This window comes from Lactuca virosa, chromosome 9 (assembly GCF_052849685.1).
Source record: "Lactuca virosa cultivar CGN04683 chromosome 9, Lactuca_virosa_CGN04683_v6, whole genome shotgun sequence".
Taxonomy (NCBI): Eukaryota; Viridiplantae; Streptophyta; class Magnoliopsida; order Asterales; family Asteraceae; genus Lactuca; species Lactuca virosa.
In genome coordinates, this window is record NC_136434.1 from 207,187,540 (window position 1) to 207,209,322 (window position 21,783).

Genomic DNA, 21,783 nt, shown 5'->3' on the forward strand with positions numbered 1-21,783 from the left:
GTTCACCTTACAAACACAACAATATTCTTTTAGAATTTCATGGTTCATCTTACAAGAACAACAACATTCTTTTATAATTATGGAAAATCTATAGAATAAATTCTCAACTTCAGTATCAATTTTATACTTCATGCTAACAGAGTGTACTTTGTCATTTTATGATTTTTAGTTTTAGTATAAAATTATACATACTCTTAAAAGAATCGCATTCTCATTTGTATTACCTTCTACATGATCCTTAAGAGGATATGTCATTGCAACAAAAATGTGTTTTCCGATGATAAAAAATAAAAATAAATAAATAAATAAATAAACTTGTTATTCTTGATAATACATAAAATATTATTCTTTAAGAATGTCGTTTTTTAAAATTTTGTTTGAATGTCGTCGTATTCTTTAAGAATGATATGTGTTTAACCCTAAGTTCTATAAGAATATTTGAATTCGTTTTTAAGTTACACCGATAATGATTAAAAATTATGTTAGAATTGAAACTAAATTAATTTAAAAAATTCTAATTATTAAAATTAAGAGAATTAATTATCTCTTAAAATTTAAAAATTTTCTTTTTTAAATATAATTTAACTGACTAAAATACTCTTATATTGAAATTTGTGTGATTATACGGTACATGTTATCTCATAGTAATATTATGGACTCTCAAATCATGATCATTCATTTTAGGGAAATCTTCGGAAAAGTCCTAATATTTCACCCTAATTTACGAAAAAGTCCCAAACTAAAATTGGTTTATGAAAAAGTCCCGATTACCAGAAAAAATGACGATTTGACCATTTTTTTCCGGTTTATCGGTTCCAATACTTACTCGGTTTCATTAAAATCTCATTATTTTACCATAATTTTCATTAAAGTCCTATTATTTTACCATAATTTGAGACTTATTCATAAATTATGGTAAAATAATGGGACTTTATTAAAACCGGGTAAGTAATGAAACCGGTAAATCGGGAAAATAGGGCCAAATCGTCTTTTTTACTGGTAATTGAGACTTTTTCATAAACAAATTTTAGTTTGAGACTTTTTCGTAAATTAAGGTAAAATATTGGGACTTTTCTGAAGATTTCTCATATATTCATCTATAGGTCCAGAATTATTCATATGTTCACACAATAAATGTCATTCACATTATAAACTAGTTATATATATATATATATATATATATATATATATATATATATATATATATATATATATATATATATATATATATATATATATATATATATATATATAACAAAATAAAAAAAAATATGTAATGCATATGAAAAATACAAATAAAACTAGTAATTAATAAATAATAATATAGATATTAAATAATTAAAAATAGAAAAATTATATCAATATTATTGATTTAACTACTTCGAATACCATGTAACTAACACTGCCATTTTTTTTCACCACCCTAATAGTTTAATGCATCCCAAGTGATAGTTCATTCTGAAATTATATATATATATATATATATATATATATATATATATATATATATATATTAAATTCAAAGGATCTTAGGAATAGTATTTTTCTAGACTTTAGGTTTTTGCCACAAAAGTTTTCTGAATTTGACACTTTTAGTCCCTAAAGTAAAAAATTTTACATTTTTGCCTTTTGACTAAGTTTTTGTGCATTAAGGTTTTTGCCACAAGTCTTTAATGACTTTGACACCAGGAGCTTAGGAATAATACTTTTCTACGTGTTAGGTTTTTGCCACAAAAATTTTCTGAATTTGACACTTTTAGTCCCTAAAGTCAAAAATTTTACATTTTTGCCTTTTGACTAAGTTTTTGTGCATTAAGGTTTTTGCCACAAATTTTTAATGACTTTGACACTTTTAGTCATCGCAGTCAAAAGTTTTATATTTTGGTGTTTTTGCCACAAATCTTTAATGAATTTGACACTTTTCGTGTTTGTAGTCAAAACTTTTACATTTTGACATAAAAAACACAAAAAAACCTCCTTTAAATTTTTTGTCACCATATTTTCCCAACTTTGACAACTTTAATATTATTGCCACAACATTTTTGGATTTTCTCCACCAATGTCCCTTCTTTTCGTTGTACACTTTTGACATCTAATTTTAGGGGTTGTCGACTTTCTCCTCTATTTATGGTGATTTATAATTTCAGCACATATCTTTTAAAGTTAGCCGATTTTATCCATATTACCCCAAAAACGGCATAGCCGCGGATTTTTCACTAGTTGTTCTATTATTTTAAGAGAAATCCTAAAAATATATTAAAAAAAAAAAATCTATATTACACATTTACACCTCACTCCTAACTCCTACCCTCCAAAAAAATCTCTTCATATATTCCCTCTGCCCTCTCACTGACTAAACCCCATCCCTAATTCCCCTCTCTCTCAATCTCTCACACGCAGTGAAGGTGAAAACACACGCACATATACATACTCTCATATATGGCTACCAGACATGATTTTGCAGATGCATACAGTACAGATACCAGTGAGGAAGAAGAAGAAGAAGATGTTGAAGAGGAATCCAAAGATTGCAAAGAGCTCATTCCTAGCACGTGCCCACCACGTGGGAGGGTGTTTCTAGACCCAAGATCCGAATGGGTTCAAGAATGGAACCGGGCGTTCCTTCTGGTTTGCGCCACCGGTCTGTTCATTGACCCGCTGTTTTTTTACACACTCTCCATAAGTGAACCATGCATGTGTGTGTTCGTCGACGGGTGGTTCGCCGTCACAGTCACGGTTCTCCGGTGTGTTACTGACGCCTTGCACGTGTGGAACATGTGGTTGCAGTTCAAGATGAGCAGGTGGTGGAGATCGCCGCACCACCACCGTCGATTAAGCCATGACGATGACATTGCACGTAACGTCGCCGCTCGGATCATAACCAAGGCCAAGAAAAGCTTCGTTTTTGATCTCTTCGTAATCCTCCCAATACCCCAGGTTTGATACTTAGAAACTACTTAATTAAATACCACACTAGGAAAATGGAATAAGCATTAAAAAACCGATTTTATATCGTTAATGTTGGGAGTAGGATGGAATTTCGAATATATATATTAACCATGGGTTCTAATTAAGACACGTGAAAAATGAACAAATACGTTATGTATATTATATATGAATTAAGTCGTTTATTATTTTAATTATTTGTGAAATTACTAATAACCACATTAGAGTAAACCACAGAAGCAATAAAAACTAGATTTCTATATCATATGGTAGTCAGTTAATGTAGGGAGTGGGATGGAATTTGGATGTATAAACAAGTTAACATCGTGTTTATGATTTATGAATATTAAACATAATATATATTCATTATATATATACAAAGAGTATAAGCTTAATATGACTTGAATTCATCACGAAATTATTTTATAATAACTAGGAGAACTAGGGGAATATATATGCTGCGCAAATCTAATTATTCAGTTTATAAACATATACCCTAATAAATGACGTCAGCAATTTTATTTTTATTTTTTGCAGTTTGGTTAGAATGAGGTTTAGATTTCTTTTGTCTAATTAATATCTAAGATTTATTTAGATTTTTCTACATTCCATGTGAACAAAGTCTAACATGTACGCGACCCTTCTGAAAATTAGAGAAATTAAAAGGTTAAACGAGTATTTTTTTTTTTTTTTTTTTTTTTTTTGATATGAAACAAACTATAGTTAGGTAATTAATACAAGACGCAAACCGTCTTTGTATTCACAAGAAGTGTGTATCTTTGTACAAAGGAAAGGACAGGGATTAATATCCTCCCTAATCCTCCCTAATAAATAAAAAAATTTTAGGTCAATTTTTCTTATGTATTTGTACATGTAATTTTGTGGTTAATTCTTAGAAATTAATTTCCATGTACTTATCATGTTGTGGTAATTTTGATTTTCTTAATTAACTATCTAATTTTTAGGTTATAGAAAGTAATTAATGTGTCATTAATTTGTTTCTTTATATTTTCAAATTTTAATATGTTTCCTTTCAATATATATAATTCAAAATTGACATGTTTTTTTTAAGTTCATTGTCATTTTAGGCAAAATTGTCTATATAAAAAAAAATAATCAAACTTTGTTGTTTTTTATTGACAAACTGAAAAAAATGTTATATGGTCAAAATATAATTATTTTTCTATAATTTGTTTTATTAGTATAAATTGGATTATTTATTTATTTATCATTTTGTTTGTATATATATTTTGAAATTTTATTTTAAAAAATATTTAATGTTTACACTTTAAATTTATTGTTTTCTTAAAAAAAATATATAAAGTTTATATCTTCATATATAATTTTTTTTAATCAACACGTATAGTACACGGGTTACACATCTAATAAGATAATTTATTATTATCGACTTACAAATTAATTGTTTGTTACTCCCCACACTCAAAGTGGGATGGCCTGCCAACTTAAGGGTAAATATTTGTATATTTAACCATGAAGATAAATGTCTCGTAACAATCCTGCCAACTTGTATACCATAGGCACTACTAAAAAAAAGCGCTATTTCCGAGGGACACTTTCCTTGGAAATTCCTAGGAAAACGGCGTTTCCGAGGAAATACCGAGAAAATCATGTGCGTCGGTAAAACCCTCCTAGGAAATGTTTTGTAAGGGAATTCCAAGGAACTTTCTGACGCGTTACCTAGGAAATAGTTTTGTCGTAAGTACCGAGGGTTTTCTTAGGAATTCTATTTCCGAGGAATCTCCTAGGAAGATCATTTCCGAGTAATTTCCGAGGAAGATTATTTCCGATGGATTTCCGAGGAAGTTTAGTTCCGATGAATTTCCGAGGAAATTTATTTTCGAGGAATTTCCAAGGAAGTTTATTTCCGACGAACTTCCGAGGAAGTTCATTTCCGACGAATTTCCAAGGATTATTTCTAAGGAATCTCCGAGGAAATTTATTTCTGAGGAATCTTCTAGGAGACTTTCTTGACAGCTTTTTGTGACACTTGTTCGTGACAAAAGTTCCTAGGAATTTCCTAGGAACAATGCAGCTATAAAAAATAAAAAACAAAAAAACCAAAAAATTTAGCCTAAAATGCAGAAAAAGAACTAATACAAAAAAAAACTTAGTTCATTCCATATATCTAAAAGTCATACAAACGTTTACACTTTAGAACATAAGTTTCAACAATCGTGTAAACCAAAAACATAATTATAGAAGTCTTAAAAACGTTTACAACAAATAACCTAAGGAGCATTCGATGGATTGGATGGATTGTCGGGACGGTTATTAGTGTCATATCGTCTCATGAACTCGACCATTTCCGCCATTTGTTTTTCATTTGTGCTTGTCTTTTGGTCATTTCACCATTTTGTCGGGCCAATTCGGCATGAGCTTGTTCCAATTCCTGGACCTAAAAAAATGTTAAAAAAAACATGCATACATTAGTAACATAAAAAAATAGTAAAAACAAATTATATATTAACATTGTTATCTATTATAGCAACATACATTTCACTAATAAATGGAATGAACTTAAATTTTCTTATTCACAATAGCAACATATTATCATTTTTATATACAATAGCAACATACTTTTATTTTCTATCTATTATAGCATTTTACCTTTTTTTTCATAATACCAACATACTATAATTGTTATTTAATATCAAAGACTTCTATGTTTTTTAAATAATAGCAGCAACTTTATTTTATCCATAATAGCAACAAACTTGATTTTTTTTATCTATAATAACAACATATTTTACCTACTTTACATTTTTTATGTCAAAGAAAAATACTCGTTGTTGTGACTGCTGGTACTCAAAAGAGGTCGGTTTGTTCCCGTTGGATGATGTCCCCGTGACAACGAAATGTAGATCTGAACTTCCTACCCCGTAAATACGTCTGCATTTGCCTCTCCCTTCTTGTGCTTGCACCCACAAGTCAACATCACCCTCTGGATGTTGAGTTAGGTCCTCCTCGTACTTTTCAACCATGGCACTAGTATATCTCTCCTATAATTTATCAAAACAAAACGACTGTTATTATTGTACTATTTGAAGTTGAAGCACTAATTATCTATAAAGGAAAAGATAAATTACACATATTGCTTTAGCAGTAGGTGTACAAAACTCCAACTCTTGAATTGTATCATAATCTTTAGCCTTGAATTTTTTCTTAGCCTCTGCAGTAAGGTGGGTAATAAGAAAAAGTTCCAGAAATGTAGGGATACGCTTCAATTCCTTTTGCTACATAAAACACATAGTATAATTAGTGTAATCTATGATTAAGTAAAACCAATTACTGAAGTATACGAATATTGATTCACATAATTACCAATTCCAGTCGATATTGATCATAACCCCTGGATCCCCCTGTATGTCTCGAAACTGTACCTGTGTCGTCACCGCTCATACGGTTAGCTCTCCCGGCCGCCAACTTCTTTCTCCAAGCATTTGTGTCCCAATACTATAAAAAGATTATGTAAGATAATATATAAAAGGCAAAAAAAAAATTAACAAAAAAAACAATAATATATTAATTAGCTTACTTTACACAAATAATTTTTTACAATTTTATATATATAAAAGGCATAGAAAGTTCCAAGGGATTTCCTAGGAATCAAACTAATTTTTTACAATTTTATATATTCAAACGTTAATTTTTATTCGTTCCATACTTTGTGCAACTTTGTTATGTATGAAATACTTTTATCTTACCAAAATATTATGCACATATATAAAAATACATATGTACACATACACTATATAAAATGTGTAATGATAAACAAATGTTTTGAGTACTATGTTATGTTGGTGTGCGCACTTACGTATGTATATATTATGCATAACTTGGTAAACTAAAACCAATTCATGTATAATGAAGTTGTACAAAATATTGAAGGAAAAAATCAATGTTTCATATTTTAATATTTGAAAATGGATTCTTTTCCAAGGAAATCCCTAGGAAATTTATGGGAACTTCCGATGGATTTCCGAGGAAACGCCTCAGTCGTCACAAATTTGTAAGAAATGCATAGGAGGTTCCAAGGGATTTTCTAGGAATCAAACTCATTTTTTCATTCATATTATTTTTTATTCGTTCCATACTTTGTGCAACTTTGTTATATATGAAATACTTTTATCTTACCAAAATATGTATTTTGCACATACATAAACATAAATATATACACATACACTATATAGAATGTATAATGATAAACAAATGTTTTGAGTAATATGTTATTGTGGTGTGCACACTTACGTATGTATAAATCATGCATAACTTGGTAAACTAAAAACAATTCATGTATAATGCAACTGTAAAAAATATTGAGCGAAAAAAAATAAATGTTTCATATTTTAAAATTAGAAAATGGATTCTGTTCCTAGGACATCCCTAGGAAAAATATGGGAACTTCTGATGGATTTCCGAGGAAATAGATTAGTCGTCACAAATTTATGGGAAATGCATAGGAAGTTCCAAGGGATTTCCTAGGAATCAAACAAAATTTTTCATTCTTATAGGTTGAAATGTTATTTTTTATTCATTCCATACTTTGTGCAACTTTGTTCTACATGAAATACTTTTATCTTACCAAAATATGTTTTATGCATATACATAAACATACATATGTACACATACACTATATAAAATTTATAATGATAAACAATTGTTTTGAGTAATGTGTTATGGTGGTGTGCACACTTACGTATGTATATATCATTGCATAACTTGGTAAACTAAAAACAATTCATGTATAATGAAGTTGTACAAAATATTGAACGAAAAATAAATGTTTCGTGTTTTAATCTAAGAAAATGGATTATGTTCCTAGGAAATCCATAGGAAATATGTGGGAATTTCTGATGGATTTTCGAGGAAATACATTAATCATCACAAATTTAAGGGAAATGCATAGGAAGTTCCAAGGGATTTACTAGGAATTAAACTCATTTTTTCATTCTTATTATTTGTGAAACTTTGTTATACATGAAATACTTTTATCTTACCAACATATGAATTATGCACATACATAAACATAAATATGTACACATACACTATATAAAATATATAATCATAAACAAATGTTTTCGAGTAAGGTGTTATGGTGGTGCGCACATTTATGTATGTATATATCATGCATAACTTGGTAAACTAAAATCATTTCATGTATAATGATGTTGTGCAAAATATTGAACGAAAAAAATAGATGTTTCAACTTTTAGTATTAGAAAATGGACTGCGTTTCTAGGAAATCCCTCGGAAAAATTTGGGAAGTTCCGATGGATTTCCTAGGAAATACACTATTCGTCACAAATTTCTAGGAAATACATATGAAAATTCCAAAGGATTTCCTAGAAAGCAAACTCGTTTTTTCATTTTTATAGGTTCAAACGTTATGTTTTTTGTTCCATATTTTGCGGAACTTTGTTATACATGAAATACTTTTATCTTACCAAAATATGTATTATACACATACGTAAACATACATATATGCACATACAATATATAGAATATATAATAATAAACAAATGCTTTGAGTAATGGGTTATGATGGTGTACATACGTACGTAACACAAGTGTCTATATAAATTATTTAAGTCTAGTAGCAGTCATGGTTTAATTTGTTTAAGTACCACAAGTGTCTATATAAATTGATCATTTGTATGCTAGTTCCTAGGAAATGCATCGGAAATACTGAGGGAATACCGAGGAAAGTGTAGTAAGTACAACATTCGTAGGAAAAATGTAGGAATAATGATTGTATTCTCTACTAAACTCGATATGATTTATTTTATTACAAGGAAAAAAAATGTTAAAAAAATATTACTAAGGAAATACCGAGGAAAGTTGGGTATTGATAAAAATCCTAGGAAAAGCGTAGGAAATACCTATGGAATACCGAGGAAAGTGTAGTTAGTATAACTTTCATAGGAAAAGTGTAGGAACAATGAGTATATTCTCTACATAAACTCGGTATGTTTTTGTTGTTACAAAAAAAAATTGTTAAAAAAAAATATTACTAAGGAAATACCGAGGGAAGTTGGGTATTTAAAAATATCCTAGGAAAAGTGTAGGAACTTCCGAGGGATTTCCGAGGAAAGCGCGTTTATGGTTATTCCTAAGAATTTCCTCGGTAATTGGTAGGTAATACCGAGAAATTCATTTTCCTCGGAAATATCCGTAGGAAATCCCTCCTTTTTCTAGTAGTGAGGACAAGCCTTTTGACGCTCAAGAGTACCATTAAAACAAATTTTATTATAAAATTTCACATGCATAAGATAATATTAACAACATTGGTTATGGTACAAGTTTCAAATCTCTCTATTCTAATAAAAGAATTTTTTTTTGTCATATGTTGTCACCCCACTTGGTCTTTTAATTAATATCATGCAACTTGTAAACCTATTTATTCTCCATTTCAAATTTTAACTTTGTCACTTTAATCAAGTTAAGAGCTTTATACCTCCAAAATCTTTCCAAGTTGGTGATGATTCTAGATCTATGAGCTACAACCACACCAATGCAACTTCCAAGAGCTCTTCTTTCTTCAAAATCACCAAAACACTCTCAAAGTTCACTTCCAAGCTCAAAACACTCAAATGGAAATTAGGGTTTTGTTCTTAGGATTTGGGAGGGTGGAGGTTGGTGATAAGAAGGTCCAAGAGCCACTTAAGGTGTTTAAATAGGGCACAAACCCTAAAAATTAGGGTTTGCCCCAGGTGACCGTACACACTGCGTACTCCATGTACGCTCATCGTACGTGGGTTTTCTCCAAGACCAAGTTTCGGCCTAGTACGCCCAACGTACTCCTAGCGTACGCCCATCGTACTCAACCAGGGATCAAAATGCAAAGATTTTTAAGTTAAGGGCAAGAAGGGGAAATACATGAAATGCAAATGTTACAGAGAGGGTGGTAAGAGTCACATCGATGTTGTTTAGGACACATAGTTTTATAGAGCTATGATAGGTCTTTAATGGGGAATGAGGCTAATATCCCACATGCTAGAGATAGGTTTTATTCCTAGCATACGAGATATAGAGTATAAGAAGTTGGTGAATATTTGGTTGTCAGGTATAGGAAATGAAGGCTAGTCAATGGATTTTGTTACCACGACTATAGATATGGAGAACCCCCACCCCCTCGCGCGAATGTCGTTTCTAATAAAAGAAATCCTATCATGTTATCACGTGTAACTTACATGCATCATTTTCCTCGTAAAAGTGAATAATCATCCTGATCATAAGTATAGCAAGGAACAATGGCCCAATGAGTTCTCAAACATTTAAAGCAACATTTAGATATTAGGATGTGTGACTACATTGTATGAGATTCATAAATGAGGAATGCCTACTTGTGTTTGCAAGATTCTTCATGTGAAAGCATAGTACATGTGTTGTAGAATGGTAGTAAAGGATTTAATTTTTTAATATTTTTTGCAACCTCATCAAATTCGTTTGATTGTTTGCCTATGAGTTAAAGAACTAGCCATTTGTTGGAGACAGAGGAGCTGAAATTTTCTAGTTGATCGGAGAGCATCTTAAAGTATTAGAAAATAACATTAGGGAAATTGGCATGTTGGGTATGATAAAATGCTATACAAGTTGAACAACACTTAAATTTTATAATTTAGGAAGATTTATTTTATATAATTGCATGCAATTTAGGTGGTAGTATTGAGTTCAAGGACGGTATGTAAGAGATCATTAAGTATGGTTATGTATTTTTGTTGTAAGACAACAATCTCTGACCTTAGCAATAGGGCTTTTGTAACGTCCCATTTTCACAACCAAAAATTTTCATTTTATTTAAGTAAATCTCCCCAATTATAACTCTGTTATGGAGAAAACCGTTTATTCCAAATATATTTATAAAAAAATAAGAGTAATATTAAAGCACGAAAATCTTCAATGTTGCTGATGAATGTGTACAGGCACGCCTTCTCCTTCCCATGATGACCGATGATACCTGAACAATAAAGAATTGGGTAAGCACAAAGCTTAGTGAGTTTCCCCCAAAACACCCCATACGATAAACATATAAGCATGCATCGGGTCCAATCAGCCATCGGGCTGAAATACCCAGGGTTTGTTGGCCTACCGCCTCAACCCAATCGCGCTTCCTGAGCCTCCGTGCCTACGGCTTACAGTCGGCCCACACCGGGTATCTTGGCCTACAGCACAAAGCAGGACCTCCTCAACCCACTCTTACCATATGTCGACATATAAACAATCAAGGATCAAGTAGGCACATAATATGGGCAAACATCAATCATACAGTTCACTACCGCTTACTAGTCCTCTCACAGCATACAATCCTACTACCAGCTAACCTCCATATAATGCATAACCATAAGTAATCAGATGTGAGATAACCACCCGAACAGATGATCCTACTCTAGAACCACAACCAAACGAGGAACAGGCAAGAAAGCCTAGATCAAGAGTTCCCAGGCTATCCTACATGACCACAGACAGTCCCTAGGGTACTCCACTAGATAGCCAACAAGTACATATGGACATACAGATCTACAAATCACTATCGCATAGAAACATCCTAAATACCAAGATACAGATCTAACAGATCACTACAACATTGGAACAAACTAATTACCAACAATGCAAGGAATACATAACCGTATATACTCAGAGGTGAGATAATCACCCCGACAGGTGATCCTACTTTAGAACCACAACCAAACGAGGAACAAGTAAAAGAGCCTAGGTCAAGAGTCCTCAGTCTATCATACATGATTATATACAGTCCCTAAGGCATCCCTCTACTAACAGATAACCAAAACTAGTGAGCCAACATTAGTGCCTTCGACCCATGGTACAATGAGGTGAAACTCACCTGAATCGAAGATCTCTAAACACTATGATACGACCCCTTTTCAGCACTGCTTGCTCCCGCGAATCCACGAACACTAGAACCAGATAGAATCTCAATCAATAGCCCAAAATCCTCAAGTTTGACACAAATTGAAACTTGGTCAAAACGTCAATGGTCAACGAAAGTCAACAGTCAGCAAACCCTCACGATGTAACCATGTATGGCTCATGTCATGAGCCACTACAGGATAAAATAATTGAGTCTCGCCACCCTCACGATGTGACATTCATCTCCTCACGCCGTGAGACCCGTCTGAATGCCATATTGATCCAAAACTTCTTAATCCACTAATCCATCTATTCCAGGAGGTTTCCTAACACTCCAAGGATTATAAAAATCGATACTTTAAGGTCTTGTATGTCCAATACAAGAATTGAGCTCAAGCTATGTCATTTATGAAGAAAAGGAAGTAATTTCTCATGTATGAACTCAAACATTCTCTAACTCTTAAGTTCCATGACATATAAGCATCAAGGGACCCTAAGCACCCATAAATTTCCCAACTTTATGGAGTCCCAACACTCTGACTCTTAAGTTCTTGGATAAATATGCATAAAACTTTAGATCTAGTAGGAAACATAAAGATTGGATCTTGAATACTCACATTGGTCCAGAAGTGTAGCTAAGGGTTGCAAATGAAACTTCCAAGCTGAAACTATGCTTCCATGGTGATCTCTTCCTCTTCAAACCACCAAAACTCCACCAAAAGCTCAATAAACACAAAGAGAGGCTAGGGTTAGGGTTTTACTGAGTTTAGAGACGAAGGAAGCTGGTTTCCCCCTAAAATGAAGTTTATGGGGTTTAAATACGATGGAAACCCTAAAAGATCATGAGTTTGGGCTATAGCGCATCACACGTCGTGAGCTCAGTTAAATCAGAATCTTCATTTAATCCATTCTCACACCGTGGCCCTTCTATGGTAACGTCGTGAGCCTTGGTTTTTCCCAAAAATCATGTCTTTGAGTCCTTGAAGCCCTAAATCGACCCGATCCGGAAAACCGGGTGTTACAGCTTCACCGATCAAAGGATCTTATGGATGGGTTATATGCTTCAGTACTTTATATTCTCGAGTGTGGATCTTGAAAATCTCGATCCATGGAATACATTGTATATTTTGAATTTTAAAGGTAATTTGCATTTTTATATGTTGAAAAATGTAAAAACCATGTGCAATCAGTGTATTTTTAGGTTGGTCAATCTTGGGATTGGAAAATGGGGTGTCTGTGTTACAAGGGACCATAAGAGGTGGAAGAAATCTAGAGTGTTAAAAAAAGGATCTCTAATGTTTTTTAAGGGATATCACATGTTATATATCACATAACTATCATTACTTTAATTCGCATACAGTTACATAGAAATTGTCGATTATAGATGTTCCAAAATAAAACAATTTCTAGAGAGGTTTTTTAAAGATATATTACCCTTTCAACCAAACTTTAACAAACACTTGCATTAACTAAACCAATTTTATTCGGGAATCTAAATTTCATCACCATTTATTAATGTTGATCAATATAAAACTTTTTTTCAATGTATCATCTACATATTTATTTTGTGAGATATACCTTCTCAAGTTGGAGAAATTTCTTGCCCTAAAACATATTTATACCTCTCACAAGTTTGTCATGAAGTATTCTTTTTCATAAAAACTTAAAACTCATGTATAAGATGTAGATCGATTTTTTTTTTTTTGACGGTAAATCTAATTTATTCATAATTTCACTTTAAGTTCTAGACGGGACTTTAACTTCAACCTCAAAAAGAAAGGGCAACATCTAATACCGTTAATTTAGAAACCCTTTTGTTATAAGATGTAGTGTTGATTGGCTCCAATATACTTCGTCTTTTTTAGAACTCAATTCAAGAAACAATGATAAATATGCTATATTACTGGAAAAAAAAAATGAGACGTAGTAAATCAAAGAAAATAATCATTTTTACTTGTTACAAAATAAGATGCTAGTTCAAATAGAGACTTGTCAAAGTCCTAAGACAGGATTTTGTCTCTATTTATATGATGGTAACCGGACTTTTGGTTTGATCACGATTTTACTATCATATTCAATTTCTTGCATGGTTATTGAATTTTGGCAGGTCTATTTTAAGATTCTTTAGAAAACCCAAGGGAACATGGAGAGAAAAAGCTATGCATGCAAAAGATTGAAGTTTCACTTGTAACGAGCCCATTGCCAAATTGAAGTTTCACTTAAAATATAATGAGCCCAATGCCCATCTTGTGACCATTAACGTTAACATTAACACTTCTACCTCTATATGACGGCCAATAAGTTAAACCCACTACCATCACCTATCTAACCTTTTGTGATACTCCGATTGATCATTTGATGAGTCATGAAGAACAATATAAAATTATAAACAATTTCTTGTTCCACCTATGTATGAACAAAGTTCCTCAGTAAAACCCGACATTCTTCTAATTCATTCCTTCCGTAGAAATGGAATTTGTGTATTTTCCATATCCTTTTAACTACAACAAGAAGTAGGGGTGTGCAATAAACCGCACAAACCGTATAAACCGTCCGCACCGCACCAAACCGCACCGCATAACGCGGTTTAAAACACTCGCGGTGCGGTTTGTATTTTTGTTAAACCGCATTATGCGGTGCGTTTGCGGTTTACGATTACAAAATTACGGTTTAAACCGCACCGCATTGATAAAATCAATTATATATATATATATATATATATATATATATATATATATATATATATATATATATATATATATATATATATATATATATATATATATATTCGAAAATAATTTGACAGGTCCTAAATTAATGACATTATCTTAAGTTTTTGAAATGTAATATTAATTAATCCAATATTTAATGCAAAATTTAATGGAGTGACCATATTTTTTGTCTCAAATTCATTTTCAACTAACATTCAGTGACCATTATTTTATGGTCACTATCTTTTCCTAACTTATGTATATTCATAAATAGTTAATGTCCACAATTCTATGACCACCAAATTTCTTAATGACCACTTAGTGAGCCGTTAGTGACGACAATGATAGTATTGTCATTAAATTTAAAGTAATAATTACTCAAACCACAAAACCGCATGTAAACCGCATAAACCGCCCGCACCAAACCGCACCGCATAATGTTGTTTTGAACGTTCGCGGTGCGGTTTGCGGTTTCTAAATAACTCAAACCGCATGTGCGGTGCGATTTGCGGTTTTGACTCTAAACCGCACCGCGCACACCCTTAACAAGAAGAATGTTTCCATAGTTTTCAACTTTGTAATTACCAAAAAAAAATCCCTCTCCTAGCTAGTAGTTGAGACATATGCAGAGAAATATGTATACATATATACATATCCGTGTGTATATATATATATATATATATATATATATATATATATATATATATATATATATATCGTTTCTTTCTTCTTCATTGTGGGGAATTCCAGTCAAAATGAATAGCAGGCATCGTTTTTCCGATGATTACTCCGACACAACCGACGACTACTCCGGCGATGAAACAGTGGAAGTGGAGTCGACGGAGAGTAAGAGCAGCATTCACGGCGGCGCATTCCGTCGAGGTGTTTTACTGGCGTGGGAACAGGTTTATTTGCTTGCATGCATCAGTGGTATGTTCATCGACCCGCTGTTTTTCTACACACTCTCCATAAGCGACTCCTGGATGTGTGTGTTCATCGACGGGTGGTTTGGTATCACCGCCACGGTGGTCCGGTGCATGACCGACGCCTTGCACGTGGCCAACATGTGGTTACAGTTCAAGTGGAACAGGTGGTCGCGTTACGCCGTCGGATCACGACATGACGACAGGAATTCATGCAACGTGTCCCGGAAGGCGTTCCTGTTCGATCTCTTCGTCATCCTCCCAATCCCTCAGGTTTATCAGACATTTGACAGAAATCATTACACCGATTAAGACAAAATCTAAGGACAAGATAAAGTCACGTCCTAAAAATATTAATTTAATACTAATAGAATATAAACATTAATTAATTGACTTAATGCATATTCTAACATATTTATGTTTTACATTATATTTTTCTTGCACGGTTTGTTCCATATAAATATAGGTTTTGATAAATGTTATTCTAATATGTACATGTTTAGTCTCTTTGATCAATCTAAATAATGGAACCATTTATTGTTTATCTTTGAATCGTTTTTTATACCTTCTTTGAATTAAAACTCTCGAAAGTCTAAACAGTTCAATAACTTTATTTCTGTTAACTAAGTTGAAATCATTCAACTCATTTTTATTATACAAAATTTTAATAATATAGTATTAATTTTTTGGAAATTTTTAATAATATAGTATTAATTTTTTGGACAGGTGGTGTTATGGGTAGTGATTCCTGCATTGTTAAAGAAGGGTTCGACGACAGAAATAATGACAGTTTCTTTAATCATGTTCTTGTTTCAATACTTACCAAAGATTTATCACTCTGTATGCCTTTTGCGACGTATGCAAAATCTCTCAGGCTACATTTTTGGTACTGTTTGGTGGGGGATTGCTCTCAATTTGATCGCTTATTTCGTTGCCTCTCATGTAAGATTGTATTTTTTATCTTAATTTTGTCTTAACACATGTACATTATTTTAAAATTATAATAGACCCCTTCAATATATAATTGAAAATAAATATACTACCAAAAGAAACTGTGACAAAAGTACTCTTTTAAGTTGTGTTTACATATAACTCATTAGAACTTAATATATGTCAGTCATTTTCTCAAATATTTTTTATTGGTTTGCAGGCAGTAGGAGCATGTTGGTACTTGCTTGGTATGCAAAGGGCTGCGAAATGCTTGAAAGAAAAATGCATGGAAGCAAACGGGATTTGTGTGTCAAGATTTTTGACATGTCAAAATCCTGTTTATTATGGCACAGATAAGTTCGTGAAAGATCACACAAGGCTCTTATGGGGATCAAATAAAGAGGCGAGAACAACTTGTCTTGAAAACGAAGACAATTCTAGCTATGGAGCTTATAAATGGACTCTTCAACTCGTTACCAATGATAGCCGTTTGGAAAAGATACTTTTTCCCATTTTTTGGGGACTCATGACTCTTAGGTAACCCGATTTTTCATCAAGAAACGTTTTTATAGTCTTAAATGATTTTATTATATGTATTTGTTATATATACAGTACGTTCGGGAACTTAGAGAGCACAACCGATTGGTTGGAATGTGTTTTCATCATTATCGTTCTCACAACAGGGCTTCTTCTAGTCACCATGTTGATTGGAAATATCAAGGTACATACATACTCATATAAATATCATTACCTTCTCTCAAAAGCATCCTTATTGAACTTATAGTTAGGGATGGCAAAAAAACCCGAACCCGACGGAGAAACCCGAAACCCGATTATTTCGGGTCGGATAACGGATCATTATCGGGTTTTTTATCGGGTTCGGGGCAGGGAGTGGGTTATCCTCGCTCCGACCCGACCCACCCGATTATATATATATATATATATATATATATATATATATATATATATATATATATGTTTAAATGCTTTCGATATTAATTACTTACTGTGGACAATATTTTTAGTTATAAACAATTTGGTGTGAATGATCATTTTTTATGTTTTGACGTATTATACTAAAATTAAATCAAATAATTTTTAATATAACGTTGAGTTAATGTTATTAAAGTGATTCATCATATATTTAATTTAAAAGGGAGGCTAAAACACGTATTTTTTATAAGACATCGAGGTACCCTAAAACGGAATAAAGATTTTGTTATGAATTGTTTTAAACCCGATAAGATACCCGAAACCCGACGGGAAAACCCGAACCAACGGGGCGCCCCGATAAGTACCCGAAAGATATTGGGGCGGGTTTGGGAAACCATGCCCCGCCCCGAACCCGCCCCGTTGCCATTCCTACTTATAGTTACTTTTTTAAATATGTAGAGAATACAAAGACTTTTTAGTCATTTTTAAAAAATGATATATTTTTGTGTATATAGGTGTTTTTACATGCAACAACATCAAAGAAACAAGCTATGCAATTGAAAATGAGAAACATAGAGTGGTGGATGAGGAGGAGGCACCTTCCTCAGAGTTTCCGGCAAAGAGTACGTAATTATGAGCGCCAACGATGGGCGGCAATGCGTGGTGTGGATGAATGTGAGATGATACGCAATCTCCCTGAGGGTCTCAGGAGAGACATTAAATATCATCTCTGTTTGGACTTGGTCCGACAGGTATGTATACTGATAATTTAAAATCTATTGTCTATTATTTATAAAAAATCAGATATCTTATTAGTTGTGTCTATTATTTATAGCAAACCGGATATCTTATTTTATTAGTTGAGATACACACAATGAATAAATGGTTTCTTTCTTTTGTAAAAAGTTTTCTATAATGACATATACTAAATAGAACCTTGTAATCATAGTTGATGGGCAAATGTTGAACTGTTTGGATTTAAATGACAATAATCTCGACTGGTGGGTGTAATTGGTAATAAGATAGACCTTCGAGGAGGTGAGATGAAACTTATATGCTCTTACTTCTTATCTTAAAATCTTATTGTTAATTTGTTATGATGAATGTTTAACTCAGGTACCATTATTTCAACATATGGACAATTTGGTCCTTGAGAATATATGCGATCGTGTCAAGTCCCTCATTTTTACCAAGGGAGAAACGGTAAGTCCTTCTGAACTAAAATGTATAGAATTACTACCTTCATTTAATCACAAAAATAACTATCATGTGATATTTTAATATTTAATATTTAATAAAGTAACCATTTTTGCAATCTTTTGTTAATAAAAAATAAAGTTGAGATTTAATTAAAAAAATAAAATATAAAGTTGAGGTTTAATTAAAAAAATACTAAAATATAGAATCTTTTATCTAATTAAACCCAAAAAAATCATATTTGTAGCTTTTTGTTCTTAAATAGTAAATTTTTTAATTTTTCAAAAGAAAAAATCAATTTTGCAATTTATTGAAATTTTGCAACCAATAAAATATGAAATTGATAGTTATTGCATAAATTTCGTATTTTCTTTAAAAATATTTTATTTATTTATTGTTGGAGTAGATTGCAAGAGAAGGAGACCCTGTACAGAGAATGTTATTCATAGTAAGAGGCCATCTTCAAAGCAGCCAAGTACTCCGAGATGGTGTCAACAGTTGTTGCATGTTAGGCCCCGGAAACTTCAGCGGCGATGAGCTCTTATCATGGTGTCTCCGACGGCCCTTCATCGAGAGACTACCACCCTCATCATCAACGCTTGTGACTCTCGAAACAACTGAAGCTTTTGGGCTAGAAGCTGATGATGTCAAATATGTAACGCAACATTTCAGGTATACATTTGTGAATGAAAAGGTGAAGAGGAGTGCTCGATATTATTCTCCAGGGTGGAGGACTTGGGCGGCGGTGGCGATTCAGTTGGCATGGCGGAGGTACCGACATAGACTCACTTTGACGTCGTTGTCTTTCATTAGGCCGAGAAGACCATTGTCGAGGTGTTCTTCACTTGGGGAAGATCGGTTGAGGCTTTACACCGCTTTGTTGACTTCGCCCAAACCAAATCAAGATGATTTTGACTTTTGAGATTGTAGATTTGGGTGTTATAATGTTCGTATAAAGATAATAAAAAGAGAAGTATAAAGTTGTATATGTAATATGTTTATTTATTCGTTTGATTATCAAAAGTTTGAGTATCGTTAAACAATATATGAATATAATATGTAGATTAATGCAACAGATCAACCAGTATGTTTGATCTTGAAGTAGAAAAGTTAATCCATCAAGAATTTGTGACACGGTCCAATTAAAAAATCATGCATTGATGATGGATGGAGACAACTTATGAACACTTATAGGATTAGTGTTATTGTTGTTTATCTTGTGGATTGACATCCATGGAAATAATATAGAGCACGCTTCTAAAATCTAACAGTAATTTGGACCAAAGAAGCTCATATCCATGGCTTTCTTCATTGATTCCTCTTTTCCTCTGTTCGCTCTGAATATACCGGTTGTAACCACCGCCGACGAACAATAAGAAATTTTCATAAGAGGTTTGTTCCACCGTGCAACACCTTGATCTTTCAACACCTCAACCGACCCAGTGGTAGCGGCCACCACCCAAGCTTTCCTTAGTACGTCACCACTCATCCTCCCCCTTGTGTGATTCTGTCGATGGAATCCGATCATGTTAGTGTGACTGTTTAGGTTTGGGAATTGAGTGAATGTGGTATAAATGGAGGGGGAGGGAGATCCACATCATGTGTTCGACGAAATGACAAAATGAAAAACACAGTTTTCATGTCTTGTGGGTTGCTCCCACTTAGCCTTGGAATTAAAGTTGGTTAAGTGATCCATGGATTCTATATTGTGTTGTATATGTTTATATTCTCATTTGAGTTAACTTTCAAATAAGACACTATTGTAGATGTCTATTTTTTATTATATATGTAAAACAAATAGTAACTAATGTCTGTTTGATGATTGGGTTAACTGATAAATTAATTATTGTTCATTGTTTATATAATTTCACTGTCTATACAAGTGATTATACAATATATGGTGTCAGGTAACGAATAGTGAATTGAAATGTGGATGAAAAATAGATGTTGTTTCTATCATGTTGATGAATTCCAAAAATTCGATTTGTACTGAAAACAGTGACAAAATCATCCTATTTTTCAGCCGTCATATGTTAAATATCAAAATATGTTTCTATTTCTAAGGTTGAAAGGTGTGGGTGCGGTTCCAAGTGTGGTTTGCCACATAAGCTGTGGAAAACGCCGTGTCGGTTATGTGGTTTCGAGTGCAATTTCTCTCTCCTTAGCTAGAAAGAGTAGAGTCTTTCTCCACTATCTCTCTTTTCTTCCTTTCTTCCCCACCAATGTTTGTCCATGGTTTCAAAATGGATGTCACACCACAATCTTATGTGGAGTTGAGACGAAGAGTTTTGTCATGGTAGAACCATGGCACGGAACCCTCTCGCCTAACATCTAGTCCAAACTTAAACACTTGAAATAAGACTCAAATGTAAAAGGCAAGGTTAAGAGTAAACAATTAAAAGTTAGAGTCAAACTCACACAAAAAAAACCTTTACAATGAGAAATAAGAAACGTAAAACCAACCAAATATACAAAGTATGAAATTATGTACCATCAAATTAATTAACTCAAAATCTGACAGAATGGAAACAAATTTCAATGGATTGGCGAATCGAGACGACCCTTATAACATTATTTTCTTTGTAGAATGCAACTTACTTTCATGATGGTGTGTACATATGAATTTTCCGAATAATTATAGCATTGTAATAATACTAACCAAATCATGTATACATGTTAATTAGCCAAATGGTTTTAAAAAATGTCATCGTTTAACCATCATATTTTCATGATGATTATTAAGATTTTAATTTCATTCTTTAGCATTATTTTAGAATTCTAATTTTATATTGGTTTTATAGCATCTTACTTTCATGATGGTGTGTAATAGTGTATATTCTTGAAAAGTTTTAGCATTGTACTTGCATTATCCAAATCATGTGTACATACACTTTTTTTTTTAAATTAGGTTCATTATAGAATTCTGATTTCATATATATATATATATATATATATATATATATATATATATATATATATATATATATATATATTAATAAAAAAAACTTTAAGGAACACTAGCTTTTTTGTTCTTCAAACTTTTTTCACACTTCTTTGTCCACTTTGACACTTTTAGTCCTTAAACCCAATATTTTTGCCCCAATATGATATATAATATTAAGCTGATCAAGAATGGCTTTCAACGTGTGTGACCCATGTTCTCACTGCCTCTTTAAGCCAATAACCCACTTCCACTACCCATGGGACTTATCCTATGACCATTCATTGGTTTGAGTTTACTTTGCTTACTCATC

The 21,783-nt window shown here is 32.6% G+C and overlaps 1 protein-coding gene across 1 annotated transcript; it reads left to right on the forward strand.

Moving 5' to 3' along the window:
- Positions 1-2,310: 2,310 nt before the first annotated feature.
- On the forward strand, positions 2,311-19,572 carry CNGC4 (cyclic nucleotide-gated cation channel 4). The gene is made up of 7 exons (XM_079071668.1): positions 2,311-2,937; positions 16,196-16,411; positions 16,620-16,936; positions 17,012-17,120; positions 17,848-18,084; positions 18,449-18,535; positions 18,936-19,572. Exons 1-7 carry the CDS (start codon positions 2,440-2,442, stop codon positions 19,449-19,451), a joined length of 1,980 nt encoding a protein of 659 aa, XP_078927794.1. The 5' UTR covers positions 2,311-2,439; the 3' UTR covers positions 19,452-19,572.
- The last annotated feature ends 2,211 nt before the right edge of the window (positions 19,573-21,783 follow it).

Coding starts and splice junctions, on each gene's coding strand:
- CNGC4 (XM_079071668.1), top strand. CDS start 2,440: ATGGCTACCAGACATGATTTTGCAGATGCATACAGTACAGATACCAGT. Junction 2,938..16,195: donor TAATCCTCCCAATACCCCAG/GTTTGATACTTA, acceptor TTTTTTGGACAG/GTGGTGTTATGGGTAGTGAT. Junction 18,536..18,935: donor TTTTTACCAAGGGAGAAACG/GTAAGTCCTTCT, acceptor TTGTTGGAGTAG/ATTGCAAGAGAAGGAGACCC.